Source organism: Pelobates fuscus, chromosome 2 (assembly GCF_036172605.1).
Source record: "Pelobates fuscus isolate aPelFus1 chromosome 2, aPelFus1.pri, whole genome shotgun sequence".
In the NCBI taxonomy this organism is placed as follows: domain Eukaryota; kingdom Metazoa; phylum Chordata; class Amphibia; order Anura; family Pelobatidae; genus Pelobates; species Pelobates fuscus.
In genome coordinates, this window is record NC_086318.1 from 266882371 (window position 1) to 266904490 (window position 22120).

The 22120-nt window shown below is 49.9% G+C and overlaps 1 protein-coding gene across 4 annotated transcripts in view; it reads left to right on the forward strand.

Moving 5' to 3' along the window:
* The window catches only part of LYST (lysosomal trafficking regulator), a 710683-nt gene that overhangs the window by 82424 nt on the left and 606139 nt on the right, over nucleotides 1-22120 (forward strand). For all 4 annotated transcript variants that reach the window (XM_063443375.1, XM_063443377.1, XM_063443378.1 and 1 more), the window contains exon 4: nucleotides 4236-6270. In XM_063443375.1, the coding sequence (XP_063299445.1) occupies nucleotides 4236-6270 (2035 nt within the window). The remainder of the gene's footprint in view (nucleotides 1-4235; nucleotides 6271-22120) is intronic.

A 22120-nucleotide genomic window follows, 5' to 3' on the forward strand; every position in this document is an offset into this window, starting at 1 on the left:
AGTTTCCCACTTGTCCCCAGGGAGTCAGGACAGCCAGGAGGGTCCAGTTGACCATCTTTCCCCTCATATACACGAAAGGCAAATGTGTATCCACTTTTGCTCTTGCACAGTTTGTACAGTTTTATGCCATACCTAGAGCGCTTTGAGGGGATGTATTGAGGGTATTGTCACTGAAATGTAAAAATCTCAGCAGTAACTCGTATCTGGCTCTAGGCATGGTTTGGGAGAATACTGGACTAGACATTATTGGGTTGGTGCTCCCAGTATGAGCGAATCGATGGCTTCTTTATAATCCCTATGAGCATTGTAAGAGCCCAGAATTTTTTAAGCTCTGGGACATCTGTGGGATGCCAGTCATGCTCCCTGACTGTATAGCTACCTGGATTGTTATCAATAAATTGGGTAGCATACAAGTTAGTCTGGGAAGCAATCTCCTCCCAGATGGTATCCCCTAAAAGTAGTTCTACATACTGCATTGGGGAGAAGCCATCCACATTAACATTAATGCCTGCGTTGGCACTAAAAGGGGGGACGTTGGGCTCGGCTAACTGAGGAGGTACCCAGTCCTCCTCCACATTCGGCGTAGCAGAGGAAGCACAGCTTCTTTCTTCAGCCGGCTCACACACAGATGACATGTCGTCTTGACTAGACGTGTCAGAAAACTGACCTGGGTCAAAATCTGACGCAGTGTCAGTGGCGTCAGAGTCTGACGCCAAGAAGGCATATGCCTCCTGCAAGTTTTACATACGCTGCATGTTTTACACACGACTAAAACAAATTACAAACACACACATTTTTTTTTTTATACTTTTTTTTTTTTTTTTTTACTAAAACTAAACAGCAATCCCTAAACTAACTCCTGTCACAAAATCTAATGGAGATTTGGGGAAAGGAAACTGACTGACTAAGACAGACCAAGACGCATATTTTTAAAACAAATGTAACCCTTTAAGGGCAAAAAAAAAAATACAGACAGTACAAATGCACTGCTGTAACAGATCTGGCAGGGAAGGGGTTAAAACTGATTTTTTTTGTATTCACTTTAGAGACTGTATAAAGCTCTGGAACACTTCTGCTGCAACAAACTATCACGATCTCTATCTCTCTCGCCTCACAAAACGCTACAGAGGAGAGAGGGGCAGAGATCACTGTCAAAGTGAGTGTTTGTAACACCCACTTTGACAGCAGCCAATTGTGAGCGATCACGGATCGCTCACATGCCGCAATTGGCTGTTACTATCTGCCTGGGATGTCTGGCAGATAGTTACAGCGTTATACTGGCGGGAGGGATCTTCGATCGCTCCCCGCAGCCCGTTTTTCGCTATGACGGTTCAGGACCGCCAGCGGTCCAAACGCACGTTTTTAACGCTGACGGTCTTAAACAGTCAGCGGTCCTGAAGGGGTTAAAGTGGCAGTCAGAGATGTGGCCATTAGAAAAAAACAGCGTTTACATTAAAAAGCATGCAGGGACTGGCTACTCAGCAGAACAACTACATTAGACTGTAGTTCTGGTGACTACAGTGTCCCTTTAACCCAGGTGTGGGGAACCTCCAGCCCTCCAGATGTTATAAACTACATCTCCCTTGATGCTCTGCCAGAATTATGGCTGTTAGAGCATTATGGGAAATGTAGTGCCGAAGGTTCCCCATCACTGCTTTAACACTTATGCTGGCTAACAGCAACCATAACAATTATTTGTTTAATAGATAAGCCACTAGGCTTAGTGCTAAAACAGGTAGACTGTAATAGCCCATTGACAGCTGATACCAGTCTGAACTGGTACAGCTGGGTATTAGCGGTCAATCACTGCATAGGACAACTGCAATTGCAGCAGTCCTATGGCAGGTAGCAGCCGTTTTATACTTTTCACGTGTCTTATGGCATGTAACAGCTGTTATTCTAGTGATGCTTAGAGTAATCACAAGTAGAAGTGGCGATCACAAAGTGTACTTTCATAATATAGACTGGCTTATGGTTTATGGATACAGTGATAACTGGGGACAGCGGTCTCCATGATCCCTTGTCTTGGGGGATTTCCACGTCACTATTTTTATGATACCTAGTTTTCACAGGGTATGTTGACCATCACAAATATGTATATGTACAAAAAAGTAAATAAAATGAACATATTATATGGCTTTATACATAGGTGCCAACAGTCCCAAATTTGACAGTATTGGAGTATTTTACCAGCACATTTGAGATCTGCAGAAACATTTCAAAAAGCAGGGGGTAACTGGGTGCTATGACCATACAAAGAGTACCTCTGCATCACTCCCGTATAGTCTGCCTTGAGGGGGCAGGCTGTCAACAGCCTGGTCAACCTCTTTAGGGATGGGCAGCAAAGATTGACACATTTGCAACATGGAGTCAAATTCCTGTTCCACCCTAAATAAAAAAATAAATTAGAAAAAAATAAAAACTTTCCATTTCTTCTTTTTTTGCCACATCTGTTCTTTTGGTCTTCTTTCATAAACCTATCAGGGTTTAGGTTTTTGTGTGTGAATGTTTTTTTTTTTTTTTTGTATGTTTTTAAAGCAAATAAATTCACAATTTATTTCTGTTCAGTCAAGGCCAGAGCACACAGTTCAAATTAAGAGGAGAAACAGAATTTCTTTATTTCAGTTTTCCAGTTTCTCTTCCTCTTCCTATTTTTAACCCAGGGGTTCTCAATTAATTTTTCCCATGGAACCCTTTAACATAGTGTACCAAAATCATGGAACCCCCCCAAATGTTTTTTTTGCACCATAACACACTTTTTAATTAGCAGAGTGTAATGTGTTTATTTGGGGGTTTTTTTGTTAAAAAGGAAATATATATATATTTTTTTGGGGTATATACAATTATTTCATATAGTAAACAGAGTGTAGTACCTAGGAGCAGGTGTGCTTTTGTGTGTAGAGTTGGTGTTTGTATGTAATGTTTGCATTTGCGTGTAGGGGTGTGATTGAGATGTAGTGTTGGCTTTTAAATGCATGTGTGTAGAGTTGGTGTTTGAGTGAAGGGTGTGTTTGTATATAATTCTGGAGTTTGAATTCAGGGGTGTTTTTGTATGTAATGTTTGTTTGCAGGGTTGGGTTTGCACGTTGTGTTGGTCTTTGATTGCTGGGATGTATGCACACACACTGCCACATACACAGATATACATACACATGAAGACAGAGATACACACTTCACATATACACACTGACACTTGAACACATCTTGACACAGATATATGCACTGGCGCAGGTACACAGACATATACACACACTCAGATACACACAGTGACACACGCACACCTTAACACACAGATACATGCACACTGAAAGATACACACACACACACGCACACATACACACACTGAAAGATACACACAGTGACCCACAGATACACACACACACTGGCACATACACACAGATACAAACACACTCAGATACACACAGTGACACACACCTATATACACACACACCTATATACACACACACCTATATACACACACACTAAAAGATACACACACTGACACTCAGATACACACACTGGCGCATACACTCAAATACACACTAACACAGGTACTCAGTGACTCAAACACTGACACACAGATACACACAGTGACACAAAGATTTCACACAGATACACACACTGTCAAATACATACACATTTCATTTTTTATATTTGCATTCACCCTCCTGTTAGCATAACTGTTGTCTGCAGGAGGATGACTTGCTGGCTGAGGCTGGTGTGTGTGTGTGTGTGTGTGTGTGTGTGTGGGGGGGGGGGGGTGAGGAGGGGAGCTGCTTGTCGCGAACGCTCCCAAGAATGTGTGTGACAGTTGTGGTAATGAAAGGGTTAAAGTGCCCACCCGATGGGCAAATCACAGCAGAACCCCAATTTTTTTAGGGTTTTGCGAAACACCAATTGGGAAACGCTGGTTTAGCCTATGCTTACTGCCCTAAATATAGGGGATACATTTAATATTATGATGGAGAACTAAATATGTCTTCTTCTGCGAAATTACATTATTGCAAGTTTAAATTCCAATCGGACCACCTTACCATTAAGTGTCCTTGGGCATCAGCCTACTTTAAAATTCCTCACAGATTTTATGCTCATTTGAGCAGGGCCCTCTTCACCTTCAAAAATATCACATTTCTATAATTGCCAAGCTCCATGGAATATGTGGTATATGAATGCTATTAATAATTATAATAATATATCTAACCTAAACAATTGTTTATTTTTTTTTTTCTCTCCAGATTTCTATCTCCTTCCACTTTTAACGGACTTGTTTGTGACCAAGGATACAAAGCAATCTCATCAACAATCTCAGGAAAACTCAGCTGCTGAAGCAACCTCACAATTAGAGTTCATGTCTCCTTTAAAAATTAATTTGCCACAACACAAATCAAAAACATCATGCAAAACTAAACCTCAAAATTCATCGAAGGATGCAAGAAAATCCCAGTGGTCTTCATCAGATTCTGAAGCAAACTTGGATGACACGTCACCTGCAATGATTAAGCAAAGACGCCCACATGCTCCTCAAACAGCTGCTATGTATCATTTCCGAAAATCCATGCAAAAAGGAGAATTTAATATGACTCCAGATACTATACATTCTGAAAATGTAAGCCCTCCAGTGGAAACTGGGTCTGAGATTTTAAGTGATATTGCTGCCTTACATATTGTGCAAAGCATGGATAACTCCCCCTTTGATCTTTGTCATGTCTTATTGTCCTTGTTAGAAAAGGTTTGCAAATTTGACATTCTGTTAAATCTAAATTCTTCAATAACAGCATGTGTAATTCCAACATTAACAGAGTTTCTTTCAGGATTTGGCGACTGTTGTTCTTCTAAGATACTTTCAACAGGCTGGTCTGATGAATCTGTAGCACTTGTGCAAAGGATGTTGTTACGAACTGTGTTACATCTACTGTCTATAGACATTGGCAGTATGGATGTTATGCCTGATCATCTGAGGAAGAACCTTGTTGATTTATTAAGAACAACTCTAAAAATTAAATCTTTCCTAGAGAAAAATACAGACCCTTTTGCACCAAGACAGAAGAAAACACTACAAGAAGTTAAAGATGAATTTAATTTTTCAAAATGTCGTCACCAAGCTCTCCTTTTACCAGAGCTTCTAGAAGGCATTTTGCAAATGATTCTGTCATGCCTTCAGTCTGCAGCCCCAAACCCTTTTTATTTCAGCCAGTCTATAGAACTTTTGCATGAATTCATACAACACAATGGATTTGAGTTGTTTGAAAGGGCAATACTTCAAATGGAATGGATATGTTCAAAAGATGACAACATTTCTTCTCAAGCATCTGACCATGTGAGTATTCTCATTAGCAGCATTATAAAAATAATCAGCGTGATCAAAAAAATTAAATCGGAACAGCTCCACCAATCTGTGTGTACAAGAAAGAGACATAGGAGATGTGAATTATCAACGTTCCTACACCATCACCGGGATCTCTCAGGACTTCCTGTATCACTCTTTAAAAGCCAGGTTTTCAAAAATCCTTTTGATGAGAATGCAAATGGAGAAGTTCATTATCCGGAACGGAGCTGTTGCATTGCAATATGTGCACATCAGTGTCTTCGGTTACTTCAGCAAGTTTCCTTAACCACTACCTATGTACAAATTCTCTCTGGTATTAACAGTGCTGGAATTTGCTGTTGTATGGATCCCAAATCCGTCATAAAACCACTGCTTCATGCATTTAAATTGCCTGCATTAAAAAATGTTCAGCTAAACATAATGGCTATCCTCACAAACCTTGTGCTAGATCAGTTAGGTGGAGCTGGAGTTTCTTTTAATGTTAAACAAGCTTCGTGTAACATATGCATCATGGATGGTGAACATTTAGAAGAATTGCAAGATGCAATTCATGGGCAGGATACAGATTCTAGTTTAAGCTCATACAGTCATTCCTATAAATATCAAGGAATTTTACCATGTGCTGGATCAGAAGACATGATATGGAAATGGGATGCACTAAAAGCATATCAAGATATTGTTTTTGGAAATGACATAGAACTTGGTTTGCAAATTGCTGGCCATATATGCTATTTAATCCAGAAAGGCAATGCAGTTGTCCAGTGGAAAATGTACACCCTTATTTTTAATGGGATCTTACAACGAGGAGTAGAGATGGCACATCATTCCCAACATTTGGGTGTAACGACATCATGCAACAAAGCTTGCAGTTACCACATGAAGTGTTTCTCAGAAGATGTGCTTAAGATGTATTTACACGCGTTGCCTAATCTGCTGAAAATCAGGTTTGTAAATTGTGTGTGTGTGTATATGTAATATATATTTAATGCAATGTTAAACAAAAATCTGCACACCAGTCAAGCCATAGAGCTTGCTTTTCCCACAGAAATCGCAAATCTGCAGTGATTTTAATAGCACAAAGGATTCTGGGTGGAAATATTAGTTTAACAAAAAAAAACACATTTTTTCTTCATTCCATTTTAAACACGGATTCCTTTGAGTCTGTGTTTGCTGTATACAACAGCTTTGAAACACAATTGAGGAAAAGATGCAAAGCCAGTAAACCACTCATGGACCGCTGTTTCATTTTTAATGCAAATCATCAGCATGAGGTTGGTTTACTGGTTTGCTTATTGAGGCTCGGTAGTGCTTGGGAAGCAAAATCCAAGTAGGTTACGGTGGGTGTGACGGACCGCCTGGCACCCCGACCGGGTACCTCAGTCAATCGCTTCCTAGTACTGACGAGTACCATAAGCACTGCACTGGAGCACCATCACCACTGCAAACCCCACAAGCCGCCGCAGCTTGGTTGGGGTCTCACCATCTCTTACCCACCCTGGGCCTACGACAAGGCTCCAAGTTCCAGTGGGTGAACCTCTCTAGCTCCAGAGAGCTTAGTGATTATACTCATGGGAGTATAGTGAGAATAGCAATCCCCAGAGTGTAGTTTTCCAATCCCCCAAACATGAGCCGAAACTTAATGAAGGTGCAAGATGATCTGAGAGTTTAATGGTACAGGTTGGATTTTTATACAACTTTTCAGGCCAGAGGAACAGCCACTGGACCTGATGGGGCACAGGACACAAATTGTACAGACCAGGAGAAACAATGTAACAATGCCTGACACTCCCACATACAGCACGCAATCTCTCACCTCTGCTGGTGATACAATTAAGGTAGATAATGTATTAACGTAATTATCCCCAAGCATAAAAAACACATTTTACGAAACCCCAAATATACCCCAGAACACAACATAACCCCCTAAATCTTACATCCCATGATAGCCCTGATCTGGAACAACATATCCAAAATTCACCCAGATCAGAGCAGGGGTTCAGGAAATTCCTGGAAGTCGTGTTTTTGACCCACCGTGCACATGTTCCCATGCCCAAAACAGTTCCAGAGAATTAGGGCTAACGGAGTACAAAAGTACATACTTCACATGAACAGAGCCTTATAAAGTGCATTGGGCAAGGTATATTGCAGGGCCCATAGTCATGAGGCAATAGGCTGGCCAGCAGGCCCCCTCCAAGAACCCTTGACAAGATTAAGTTTGTCACAGGGCCATAATCACAGGGTAGGAGGCTGGCAAACAGGCCCCTCCAAAAGCCAGTGACGATGTTACTTTCATCACTGTGGGGAACAAATTGTGATTAAAAACCCATTCCACCTGAAGTCTGTGGATAGTTAATACAATGTTAAACAAAAATCTATCCACAGACCTCATGTGGAAGGGGATTTCAATCACAATTCCCCCCCACCATATTTGGATGGATATATATGGATATATATATTATATATATATATATATATATATATATATATATGTGTGTGTGTGTGTATATGAGAGAGAGAGATATATTAGATATAGATATATTAGATTTAGATATATAGATACATTTATAATTTTTTTTATTTTTAATACACAAGGAAAGTGTCATGAATGAGTGCAAAATGGGAAACTATATGGTCTTCATTAAAAAAAAAAAAAAAAAAAAAAAAAAATGTGACCAGTTGTAAATATTTTTCAAAATATCTATTTGCAGTATGATGCACTACATTAGTAATCCATCGTGGCACATGTGTATATAAAAAAAAATCATGAAATAGTATTGTTACTTTGTAATTTTTTAAAGCATCACTATAGGGTCAGGAACACAAACATGTATTCCTGACCCTATAGTGTTAAAACCACCATCTAGCTCCCTGGTCCCCTCATGGCTAAATGTAGCAAAATCTTACTGTATTCAAGCCAGAAGCTGTAACTCTGCATGCTGTTTGCCTAAAAAAAATAAAATAAAATAAAGCAGTCTGCTGACATCAGAAGTGGTTGCTTGGTCCAATCACAATGCTTCCCCATAGGATTGGCTGAGAATGACAAAGAGGCAGATCAGGGGCAGAGCCAGCATGATTCAAATACAGCCCTGGCCAATCAGCATCTCCTCATAAAGATGAATTGAATCAATGAATCTTTATGAGGAAAGTTCAGAGGGTGGAGACACTGAATGTTTGGATGCATTTTAGGCAGCCATGACCTAGAAAGGATCCTAGGAACAGCTATCTGAGGAGTGGCCAGTGAAGTTATCACTAGGCTGTAATGTAAACATTGCATTTTCTCTGAAAAGACCCTGTTTACAGCAAAAAGCCTGAAGGTAATGATTCTACTCACCAGAACAAATGCAATAAGCTGTAGTTGTTCTGGTGACTATAGTGTCCCTTTACTTAGTCATTATTGGTTCTGGATCGATTACACAGATGGCACTAAAAATTTACCAGAAGCCTATAGTTATCAGTTTGAAAATCGAAGCCAATACAATTTTTAGTTATTTGATTTATTACTATTTGCCCACTGGCAGCACTAGCAGAAAAAAAAAACTTCGACATTTAAAAAAAAGAAAAAACGATTGCTGCCCCTTCTGTGCCCCATTGCATGGAGGCTTACTAAAGGGACACTCCAGACCCCTAATAGACTTGAGCTTTTTTCATTTTGGAAATAGTGCAGAGTTTAATACAAATTGACACTTTTATAAATTATACTGGTTACGGCCCCCTGGCTTTTCAAGCCGAAAACAGGTCTTGTTACTTCCTGGTTTTTTTTAGGTAATTTGCAATAAACTAAAGAGGCAGCAATTTAGAGCACCTGCCCTGCAAAGACTTATCTTCGAGCTGCATTGGGAAGTCTGTGATTGAACAGTCACATAAATTCTGTGCAGGGTTGGAAAAGACCGCAGACAAGAGAACTGCAGTTTTTGGAAGCTGTTTCTAGATATAACTCCAAGGAAACAAATGCGTAATTAAATGCTTGATAGTTTTCATTTTGGGGTATATCTACTAAACAGATTTTTTAAATTTATTTTGTATTAGGATAGTGGTGTGTGCCTTAAAAAAAAAAAAAAAAAAATACAATATCACTGTCACTGTCTATCCCCTTGTCCACATCTGCGTCCAGTGAATTTAGGCTTTGTAAAAAATAATTGGGGGGGATACGTCCATGAGTGACTGTTTGGTGACACAACTTCCCCCATCCCAATCCTTCAGGAATAGTGTGGGGGCCATTATTTAATAAACAGGGAGGTCATCCTAGGTCATCCCATCCCCACGGCATGGGGCGAGGTATGTAAAGAGGGGGGACGGCATGAGTCGAGGTATGGCAGGATGGGACGGCATGGGTCGAGGTTTGGAAAGGGGATGGGACGGCATGGGTCGAGGTTTGGAAAGGGGGGGGCGGCATGGGTCGAGGTTTGGAAAGGGGGGGACGGCATGGGTCGAGGTTTGGAAAGGGGGGGCATGGGGCGAGTAATGGCAAGGGGATGGGACGGCATGGGGCGAGGTATGAAAAGGGGGGGCGGCATGGGTTGAGGTTTGGAAAGGGGGACGACGGCATGGGTCGAGGTTTGGAAAGGGGGACGACGGCATGGGGCGAGGTATGGAAAGGGGGGATGGCATGGGTCGAGGTATTGAAAGGGGGGGACGGCATGGGGCGAGGTACGGAAAGGGGGGGACGGCATGGGGCGAGGTACGGAAAGGGGGGGATGGCATGGGGCGAGGTACGGAAAGGGGGGGGCGGCATGGGGCAAGGTACGGAAAGGGGGCGGCGGCATGGGGCAAGGTAAGGAAAGGGGGGACGGCATGGGGCAAGGTACAGAAAGGGGGGACGGCATGGGGCAAGGTACAGAAAGGGGGGGACGGCATGGGGCAAAGTACAGAAAGGGGGGGACGGCATGGGGCGAGGTACGGAAAGGGGGGACGGCATGGGGCGAGGTACGGAAAGGGGGGATGGCATGGGGCGAGGTACGGAAAGGGAGGGACGGCATGGGGCGAGGTACGGAAAGGGGGGACGGCATGGGGCGAGGTACGGAAAGGGGATGGGGCGAGGTATGGAAAGGGGGGGCGGCATGGGGCAAGGTAAGGAAAGGGGGGCTGGCATGGGGCAAGGTAAGGAAAGGGGGGCTGGCATGGGGCAAGGTACAGAAAGGGGGGACGGCATGGGGCAAGGTACAGAAAGGGGGGGACGGCATGGGGCAAGGTACAGAAAGGGGGGACGGCATGGGGCAAGGTACAGAAAGGGGGGGACGGCATGGGGCGAGGTACGGAAAGGGGGGATGGCATGGGGCGAGGTACGGAAAGGGGGGATGGCATGGGGCGAGGTACGGAAAGGGAGGGACGGCATGGGGCGAGGTACGGAAAGGGGGCGGCATGGGGCGAGGTACGGAAAGGGGATGGGGCGAGGTATGGAAAGGGGGGGCGGCCTGGGGCAAGGTATGGAAAGGGGGGACGGCCTGGGGCAAGGTATGGAAAGGAGGGGACGGCCTGGGGCAAGGTATGGAAAGGGGGGGGCGGCCTGGGGCAAGGTATAGAAAGGGGGGGGACGGCCTGGGGCAAGGTATGGAAAGGGGGGACGGCCTGGGGCAAGGTATGGAAAGGGGGGACGGCCTGGGGCAAGGTATGGAAAGGGGGGGCGGCCTGGGGCAAGGTATAGAAAGGGGGGGGACGGCCTGGGGCAAGGTATAGAAAGGGGGGGGACGGCCTGGGGCAAGGTATGGAAAGGGGGGACGGCCTGGGGCAAGGTATGGAAAGGGGGGACGGCCTGGGGCAAGGTATGGAAAGGGGGGGGCGGCCTGGGGCAAGGTATGGAAAGGGGGGGGCGGCCTGGGGCAAGGTATGGAAAGGGGGGGACGGCCTGGGGCAAGGTATGGAAAGGGGGGGGGACGGCCTGGGGCAAGGTATGGAAAGGGGGGGGGACGGCCTGGGGCAAGGTATGGAAAGGGGGGATGGCCTGGGGCAAGGTATGGAAAGGGGGGGGATGGCCTGGGGCAAGGTATGGAAAGGGGGGGGACGGCCTGGGGCAAGGTATGGAAAGGGGGGGGACGGCCTGGGGCAAGGTATGGAAAGGGGGGGACGGCCTGGGGCAAGGTATGGAAAGGGGGGGACGGCCTGGGGCAAGGTATGGAAAGGGGGCGACGGCCCGGGGGGGCGAGGTACGGAAAGGGGGGACGGCCCGGGGGGGCGAGGTACGGAAAGGGGGGGGGGGCATGGGGCGTGGTGTGGAAAGGGGATGGGGCGAGGCGTGGAAAGGGGATGGGGCGAGGTATGGAAAGGCGGGACGGCATGGGGCGAGGTGTGGCAAGGGGATGGGGCGAGGTGTGGCAAGGGGATGGGGCGAGGTGTGGCAAGGGGATGGGGCGAGGTGTGGCAAGGGGATGGGGCGAGGTGTGGCAAGGGGATGGGGCGAGGTGTGGCAAGGGGATGGGGCGAGGTGTGGCAAGGGGATGGGGCGAGGTGTGGCAAGTGGATGGGGCGAGGTGTGGCAATGGGGGGGACGGCATGGGGCGTGGTGTGGAAAGGGGATGGGGCGAGGTGTGGAAAGAGGGGGATGGGATGGGGCGAGGTGTGGAAAGAGGGGGATGGGGCGAGGTGTGGAAAGGGAATGGGGCGAGGTATGTAAAGGGGGGACGGCATGGGGCGAGGTGTGGTAAGGGGATGGGGCGAGGTGTGGCAAGGGGATGGGGCGAGGTGTGGCAAGGGGATGGGGCGAGGTGTGGCAAGGGGATGGGGCGAGGTGTGGAAAGGGGATGGGGCGAGGTGTGGAAAGGGGATGGGGCGAGGTGTGGAAAGGGGATGGGGCGAGGTGTGGAAGGGGGGGACGGCATGGGGCGAGGTGTGGAAAGGGAGGGGACGGCATGGGGCGAGGTGTGGAAAGGGGGGGACGGCATGGGGCGAGGTGTGGAAAGGGGGGGACGGCATGGGGCGAGGTGTGGAAAGGGGGGGACGGCATGGGGCGAGGTGTGGAAAGGGGGGGACGGCATGGGGCGAGGTGTGGAAAGGGGGGACGGCATGGGGCGAGGTGTGGAAAGGGGGGGACGGCATGGTGCGAGGTATGGAAAGGGGGGGCGGCATGGAGTGAGGTGTGGAAAGGGGATGGGGCGAGGTATGGAAAGGGGGGGACGGCATGCTTTTTTTAAAAAAATATATTTAGCATGCTAGATTTTTTTATACCCATTTCCTGCCTTTACAAAAGGTTCCAATAAAAAAAAAAACACTAGTATGGGGCGAGGTGTGGAAAGGGGATCGGGCGAGGTATGGAAAGGAGGGGGACGGCATGGGGCGAGGTGTGAAAGGGGATGGGGCGAGGTATGGAAAGGGGGGGACTGCATGGGGCGAGGTGTGGAAAGGGGATGGGGCGAGGTATGGAAAGGGGGGGCGGCATGGGGCGAGGTGTGGAAAGGGGATGGGGCGAGGTATGGAAAGGGGATGGGGCGAGGTATGGAAAGGGGATGGGGCGAGGTATGGAAAGGGGATGGGGCGAGGTATGGAAAGGGGATGGGGCGAGGTATGGAAAGGGGATGGGGCGAGGTATGGAAAGGGGATGGGGCGAGGTATGGAAAGGGGATGGGGCGAGGTATGGAAAGGGGGGACGGCGTGGGGCGAGGTGTGGAAAGGGGGGACGGCGTGGGGCGAGGTGTGGAAAGGTGATGGGGCGAGGTATGGAAAGGGGGGGACGGCGTGGGGCGAGGTGTGGAAAGGTGATGGGGCGAGGTATGGAAAGGGGGGGACAGCATGGGGCGAGGTGTGGAAAGGGGATGGGTGAGGTATGGAAAGGGGGGGACGGCGTGGGGTGAGGTATGGAAAGGGGGGGACGGCGTGGGGTGAGGTATGGAAAGGGGGGGACGGCGTGGGGTGAGGTATGGAATGGGGGGACGGCGTGGGGCGAGGTGTGGAAAGGGGATGGGGCGAGGTATGGAAAGGGGGGGATGGGATGGGGCGAGGTGTGGAAAGGGGATGGGGCGAAGTGTGGAAAGGGGATGGGGCGAAGTGTGGAAAGGGGATAGGACGGCATGGGGCGAGGTATGGAATTGGGATGGGACGGCATGGGGCGAGGTATGGAATTGGGATGGGGCGAGGTATGGAATTGGGATGGGACGGCATGGGGCGAGGTATGGAATTGGGATGGGACGACATGGGGCGAGGGATGGAAAGGGGATGTGGCGAGGGATGGGACGGCATGGGGCGAGGGATGGAAAGGGGATGGGACGGCATGGGGCGAGGTGTCGAAAGGGGGGGACGGCATAGGGCGAGGTGTGGAAAGGGGATGGGGCGAGGTGTGGAAAGGGGATGGGGCGAGGTGTGGAAAGGGGATGGGGCGAGGTATGGAAAGGGGGTACTGTATGGGGCGAGGTATGGAATTGGGATGGGACGGCATGGGGCGAGGTATGGAATTGGGATGGGACGGCATGGGGCGAGGTATGGAATTGGGATGGGACGGCATGGGGCGAGGTATGGAATTGGGATGGGACGGCATGGGGCGAGGTATGGAAAGGGGATGGGACGGCATGGGGCGAGGTATGGAAAGGGGATGGGACGGCATGGGGCGAGGTATGGAAAGGGGATGGGACTGCATGGGGCAAGGTATGTAAAGGGGATGGGACGGCATGGGGCAAGGTATGGAAAGGGGATGGGACTGCATGGGGCAAGGTATGTAAAGGGGATGGGACGGCATGGGTCGAGGTATGGCAAGGGGGGGCGGCGTGGGTCGAGGTATGGCAAGGGGGGACTGCATGGGGCGAGTGATGGGACGGCATGGGCCGCGGTGTGGCAAGGGGGGGCGGCGTGGGGCGCGATATGGCAAGAGGGGGACGGCGTGGGTCGAGGTATGGAAAGGGGGGGACGGCGTGGGTCGAGCAATGGAGAGGGGGGGACGGCGTGGGTCGAGGTATGGAAAGGGGGGGGCGGCGTGGGTTGAGGTATGGAAAGGGGGGACGGCGTGGGTCGAGATATGGAAAGGGGGGGCGGCGTGGGTCGAGGTATGGAAAGGGGGGGGACGGCGTGGGTCGAGGTATGGAAAGGGGGGGACGGCGTGGGTCGAGGTATGGAAAGGGGGGGGACGGCGTGGGTCGAGGTATGGAAAGGGGGGGGACGGCGTGGGTCGAGGTATGGAAAGGGGGGGGACGGCGTGGGTCGAGGTATGGAAAGGGGGGGACGGCGTGTGTCGAGTTATGGAAAGGGGGGGGACGGCGTGGGTCGAGTTATGGAAAGGGGGGGGGCGGCGTGGGTCGAGTTATGGAAAGGGGGGGGGGGGCGGCGTGGGTCGAGTTATGGAAAGGGGCCGGGACGGCATGGGGAGAGGTTTGGAAAGGGGGCGCGGCTTGGGGCGAGGTATGGAAAGGGGGGTGGGTTTGGCATGGGGAGAGGTATGGAAATGGGGGTGGGTTTGGGAGGTTAGTTGTGGGTGCTAGGGAAGTCATGTTAGTGCTGGAACAAGTCCTGTGACTGCAGTCTCTGTGCTGGAACAAGTCCTGTGAGTGCAGTCTCTGTGCTGGAGTAAGTGCTGGAACAAGTCCTGTGAGTGCAGTCTCTGTGCTGGAACAAGTCCTGTGAGGGCAGTCTCTGTGCTGGAACAAGTCCTGTGAGGGCAGTCTCTGTGCTGGAACAAGTCCTGTGAGGGCAGTCTCTGTGCTGGAACAAGTCCTGTGAGTGCAGTCTCTGTGCTGGAACAAGTCCTGTGAGTGCAGTCTCTGTGCTGGAACAAGTCCTGTGAGTGCAGTCTCTGTGCTGGAACAAGTCCTGTGAGTGCAGTCTCTGTGCTGGAACAAGTCCTGTGAGTGCAGTCTCTGTGCTGGAACAAGTCCTGTGAGTGCAGTCTCTGTGCTGGAACAAGTCCTGTGAGTGCAGTCTCTGTGCTGGAACAAGTCCTGTGAGTGCAGTCTCTGTGCTGGAACAAGTCCTGTGAGTGCAGTCTCTGTGCTGGAACAAGTCCTGTGAGTGCAGTCTCTGTGCTGGAACAAGTCCTGTGAGTGCAGTCTCTGTGCTGGAACAAGTCCTGTGAGTGCAGTCTCTGTGCTGGAACAAGTCCTGTGAGTGCAGTCTCTGTGCTGGAACAAGTCCTGTGAGTGCAGTCTCTGTGCTGGAACAAGTCCTGTGAGTGCAGTCTCTGTGCTGGAACAAGTCCTGTGAGTGCAGTCTCTGTGCTGGAGTAAGTCAGACATAGACAGACAGGCAGTCAGTCAGACATAGACAGACAGGCAGTCAGTCAGACATAGACAGACAGGCAGTCAGTCAGACATAGACAGACAGGCAGTCAGTCAGACATAGACAGACAGGCAGTCAGTCGGACATAGACAGACAGACAGGCAGTCGGACATAGACAGACAGACAGGCAGTCGGACATAGACAGACAGACAGGCAGTCGGACATAGACAGACAGACAGGCAGTCGGACATAGACAGACAGACAGGCAGTCGGACATAGACAGACAGACAGGCAGTCGGACATAGACAGACAGACAGGCAGTCGGACATAGACAGACAGACAGGCAGTCGGACATAGACAGACAGACAGGCAGTCGGACATAGACAGACAGACAGGCAGTCGGACATAGACAGACAGACAGGCAGTCGGACATAGACAGACAGACAGGCAGTCAGACATAGACAGACAGGCAGTCAGACATAGACAGACAGGCAGTCGGACATAGACAGACAGACAGGCAGTCGGACATAGACAGACAGACAGGCAGTCGGACATAGACAGACAGACAGGCAGTCGGACATAGACAGACAGACAGGCAGTCGGACATAGACAGACAGGCAGTCGGACATAGACAGACAGACAGGCAGTCGGACATAGACAGACAGACAGGCAGTCGGACATAGACAGACAGACAGGCAGTCGGACATAGACAGACAGACAGGCAGTCGGACATAGACAGACAGACAGGCAGTCGGACATAGACAGACAGACAGGCAGTCGGACATAGACAGACAGACAGGCAGTCGGACATAGACAGACAGACAGGCAGTCGGACATAGACAGACAGACAGGCAGTCGGACATAGACAGACAGACAGGCAGTCGGACATAGACAGACAGACAGGCAGTCGGACATAGACAGACAGACAGGCAGTCGGACATAGACAGACAGACAGGCAGTCGGACATAGACTGTGGCGAAACCGAACTCGCCACGTGTCCTTGGAGGGGGCTGCTTGCCCGCCTCTTGCCTTTGGACTATGGACCAGACTTTATGGGAATGTGATACCCCAGATAGCCATACCATGGAGCCTATCTATATAATGAAAGACTATGGGAAAGACTTTAGCTCCATGGCAATTGTACTGTGTGAGTAGGATCTGCGCGCTATTCGGTAGTTTTGTGCGTGCAGATCCCAGCTATCTGGGGATAGGTGAAATGTCTGTGTGTTATGTGTAAATGTGACTTTATGTATTTTAAAGTGTTTTATGTTGTTTTGCAACCATGTGGTTAATGGAGTCTGCCTTTAGTCCTGGGTAATTGGATTACTTCTCCAATTAACTCCAGGGCAGAAGGGAGGAAACCAGGGTGCATTGTGGGGATGTTTTTCTGCCAGCCAGAAAGGAACAAAAGATACTTTTAGTAACTTTTTAACCCCTGGTCGGATTCATGCCATTTTTTAATATGTTGTTCCCCTGAATGGATTGATTGTGGATATGTATTTTTATGTGAATGTGATGTATGGTTTTAAAGTTATGAAAGTTGTGTAAAAGTATATTTTACACTGTATGCATAATGGGATTATGTGTCACACTAAGGGGAGGGGATGTGTGGGAGGTAACATCTATGTCATAGGTTCTTTTATGCCTCCCCCTGGGTGTGGCCTGTATGTGTGAGTGGAAATAAAAGCCAGGCTGGATGAGCCAGTCCAGAGTTCCTGTTTTACCCTCAACTTGAGTCCTGTGTCTTATTGGGGGAACCTGCTACAAGGGATTGCTATGCTAGGCATATTCCCTTGCTATAATCACTGAGCTCTTGTAAGAGCTTGTTCCTGCTTCGTTCTGAAGGGAGATAGCTGCAGCCTGCGGTGCTTATGGTGTCTGGTGGAGTGCTTGGAGTCCTCTGGAAGCACTAGGAGCATCTTTCAACGGAGGTACCCAGTCGGGGTGCCAGTGGATCCGTTACATTGGTGGCAAGCGGTGGGATGGCGTCCTAGTGCGAGGAGAAGCAGCTCAGAGACACCGGTAACGTGTGGAGTTGTGCAGCGTCCCTATCTTCAGCAACATAATGGAACCAGCAGTGGCTACAGCAAGCATGGCGTATAGCTACTCCGTACTAGAGTTTGGCACGATGGTAGGGTTGCGCCTGAAGTTTTACGGACCCAATCCAGAGGAGAAATACGTGCGGTTCGTGTGGGACATGGTGACCCGGAACCTACAACACAGGGCGTTGAGGGAAGGCCAGTGGGCACGTTGGGAGAAACTCCAGCCACAGGTAGAGTGGGACGAGGAAGAAACCGAAGTGGCCGGGGGAGATGGGACCGAGGTCTCTCTACCGGCCCTACAGGGATGCTGGGCACCCGGCCCAGATCCCCAGCGGCAGTATGTTTTACAGGGAGGGGAGACAGTCGGTCTCACTCCTCAGCGGCAGAATGGGTTATTGGAGGAAGAGACAACCGGTCTCCCTCCCCAACAGCAACCAGAGGTACCCGAGGTAGAGGACCTCATAGACTGGTCCTGGGAGGACCCCCTGCAGGCAGGTGGAGATGGGACCGAGATCTCTCCACCGGCCCTACAGGGATGCTGGGCAACCGGCCCAGATGCCCAACTAGAGCTGGAGTTACAGAAAGTGGAGAGCATCGACCTCCCCCCCCAGCAGCAGGACAATGTATTGGGAGGAGAGACAGTCAGTCTCCCTCCACAAAGGCGGAAAGTATGTATGGGAGAGGAGCTTGCTACCACCTCTCCCCAGCAGCGGATCATTGATGTGCAGGGAATAGGGAGCCCAGTCTCCTTTCCCCAGCAGCAGGGCACTGTATTGGGAGGAGAGACAGTCGGTCTCCCTCCACAAAGGCGGAAAGTATGTATGGGAGAGGAGATTGTTACCACCTCTCCCCAGCGGCGGATCATTAATGTACAGGTAATAGAGAGCTCAGTCTCCATTCCCCAGCGGCAGAGTGTTCTAATGGGAGAGGAGCTGGTTACCACCTCTCCCCAGCGGCAGCTTAATGTACCAGGGGGAGACTGTAAGCCCCACACCTGTGCAGATGGGACAGTGGTCTCTGCACTTCCAGCACAGGGGGTAGGGACGGTCGGTCCTGCCCCCCCACGACAGGGCTGTTTAGCCAAAGGGGAGACAGTCTGTCTCCAGCAGCAGAGCTGTGTACCCAGAGGGGAGACGGTCGGTCTCCCCCTCCCACAACCAGGCTCCAATCAGGCTACTTCAGTGGTAGCGCTGGCACCAGGGCAGAGTACCGCTGGTCTCTGCCCACTCAGCAACCCACCAAGGCAGACTACCAGTCCCCCACACAGCCGTGGTGAGGCACCTGGACCTGGACAAAGTTCTCCTCTACCCAGGTGTAGTAACCAGTTATTGTGGGTGGGAGGTACTGCTGTTTGTGCTTCATGGGTGGGTTGCTGGACTAACCAGGGCACGGACCGGCAGGAGGTCAGATACCCTGTTAGTCTGGGGGGTAAAGGGGAGAAGTGTGGCGAAACCGAACTCGCCACGTGTCCTTGGAGGGGGCTGCTTGCCCGCCTCTTGCCTTTGGACTATGGACCAGACTTTATGGGAATGTGATACCCCAGATAGCCATACCATGGAGCCTATCTATATAATGAAAGACTATGGGAAAGACTTTAGCTCCATGGCAATTGTACTGTGTGAGTAGGATCTGCGCGCTATTCGGTAGTTTTGTGCGTGCAGATCCCAGCTATCTGGGGATAGGTGAAATGTCTGTGTGTTATGTGTAAATGTGACTTTATGTATTTTAAAGTGTTTTATGTTGTTTTGCAACCATGTGGTTAATGGAGTCTGCCTTTAGTCCTGGGTAATTGGATTACTTCTCCAATTAACTCCAGGGCAGAAGGGAGGAAACCAGGGTGCATTGTGGGGATGTTTTTCTGCCAGCCAGAAAGGAACAAAAGATACTTTTAGTAACTTTTTAACCCCTGGTCGGATTCATGCCATTTTTTAATATGTTGTTCCCCTGAATGGATTGATTGTGGATATGTATTTTTATGTGAATGTGATGTATGGTTTTAAAGTTATGAAAGTTGTGTAAAAGTATATTTTACACTGTATGCATAATGGGATTATGTGTCACACTAAGGGGAGGGGATGTGTGGGAGGTAACATCTATGTCATAGGTTCTTTTATGCCTCCCCCTGGGTGTGGCCTGTATGTGTGAGTGGAAATAAAAGCCAGGCTGGATGAGCCAGTCCAGAGTTCCTGTTTTACCCTCAACTTGAGTCCTGTGTCTTATTGGGGGAACCTGCTACAAGGGATTGCTATGCTAGGCATATTCCCTTGCTATAATCACTGAGCTCTTGTAAGAGCTTGTTCCTGCTTCGTTCTGAAGGGAGATAGCTGCAGCCTGCGGTGCTTATGGTGTCTGGTGGAGTGCTTGGAGTCCTCTGGAAGCACTAGGAGCATCTTTCAACGGAGGTACCCAGTCGGGGTGCCAGTGGATCCGTTACATAGACAGACAGACATGCAGTCAGACATAGACAGACAGACATGCAGTCAGACATAGACAGACAGACATGCAGTCAGACAGACATGCAGTCAGACATAGACAGACAGACATAGACAGACAGACATAGACAGACAGACATAGGCAGACAGACATAGGCAGACAGACATAGGCAGACAGACATAGGCAGACAGACATAGGCAGACAGACATAGGCAGACAGACATAGGCAGACAGACATAGGCAGACAGACATAGGCAGACAGACATAGGCAGACAGACATAGGCAGACAGACATAGGCAGACAGACATAGGCAGACAGACATAGGCAGACAGACATAGGCAGACAGACATAGGCAGACAGACATAGGCAGACAGACATAGGCAGACAGACATAGGCAGACAGACATAGGCAGACAGACATAGGCAGACAGACATAGGCAGACAGACATAGGCAGACAGACATAGGCAGACAGACATAGGCAGACAGACATAGGCAGACAGACATAGGCAGACAGACATAGGCAGACAGACATAGGCAGACAGACATAGGCAGACAGACATAGGCAGACAGACATAGGCAGACAGACATAGGCAGACAGACATAGGCAGACAGACATAGGCAGACAGACATAGGCAGACAGACATAGGCAGACAGACATAGGCAGACAGACATAGGCAGACAGACATAGGCAGACAGACATAGGCAGACAGACATAGGCAGACAGACATAGGCAGACAGACATAGGCAGACAGACATAGGCAGACAGACATAGGCAGACAGACATAGGCAGACAGACATAGGCAGACAGACATAGGCAGACAGACATAGGCAGACAGACAGAGGCAGACAGACATAGGCAGACAGACAGAGGCAGACAGACATAGGCAGACAGACAGAGGCAGACAGACAGAGGCAGACAGACAGAGGCAGACAGACAGAGGCAGACAGACAGAGGCAGACAGACAGAGGCAGACAGACAGAGGCAGACAGACAGAGGCAGACAGACAGAGGCAGACAGACAGAGGCAGACAGACAGAGGCAGACAGACAGAGGCAGACAGACAGAGGCAGACAGACAGAGGCAGACAGACAGAGGCAGACAGACAGAGGCAGACAGACAGAGGCAGACAGACAGAGGCAGACAGACAGAGGCAGACAGACAGAGGCAGACAGACAGAGGCAGACAGACAGAGGCAGACAGACAGAGGCAGACAGACAGAGGCAGACAGACAGAGGCAGACAGACAGAGGCAGACAGACAGAGGCAGACAGACAGAGGCAGACAGACAGAGGCAGACAGACAGAGGCAGACAGACAGAGGCAGACAGACAGAGGCAGACAGACAGAGGCAGACAGACAGAGGCAGACAGACAGAGGCAGACAGACAGACAGAGGCAGACAGACAGAGGCAGACAGACAGACAGAGGCAGACAGACAGACAGAGGCAGACAGACAGACAGAGGCAGACAGACAGACAGAGGCAGACAGACAGACAGAGGCAGACAGACAGACAGAGGCAGACAGACAGACAGAGGCAGACAGACAGACAGAGGCAGACAGACAGACAGAGGCAGACAGACAGACAGAGGCAGACAGACAGACAGAGGCAGACAGACAGACAGAGGCAGACAGACAGACAGAGGCAGACAGACAGACAGAGGCAGACAGACAGACAGAGGCAGACAGACAGACAGAGGCAGACAGACAGACAGAGGCAGACAGACAGACAGAGGCAGACAGACAGACAGAGGCAGACAGACAGACAGAGGCAGACAGACAGACAGAGGCAGACAGACAGACAGAGGCAGACAGACAGACAGAGGCAGACAGACAGACAGAGGCAGACAGACAGACAGAGGCAGACAGACAGACAGAGGCAGACAGACAGACAGAGGCAGACAGACAGACAGAGGCAGACAGACAGACAGAGGCAGACAGACAGACAGAGGCAGACAGACAGACAGAGGCAGACAGACAGACAGAGGCAGACAGACAGACAGAGGCAGACAGACAGACAGAGGCAGACAGACAGACAGAGGCAGACAGACAGACAGAGGCAGACAGACAGACAGAGGCAGACAGACAGACAGAGGCAGACAGACAGACAGAGGCAGACAGACAGACAGAGGCAGACAGACAGACAGAGGCAGACAGACAGACAGAGGCAGACAGACAGACAGAGGCAGACAGACAG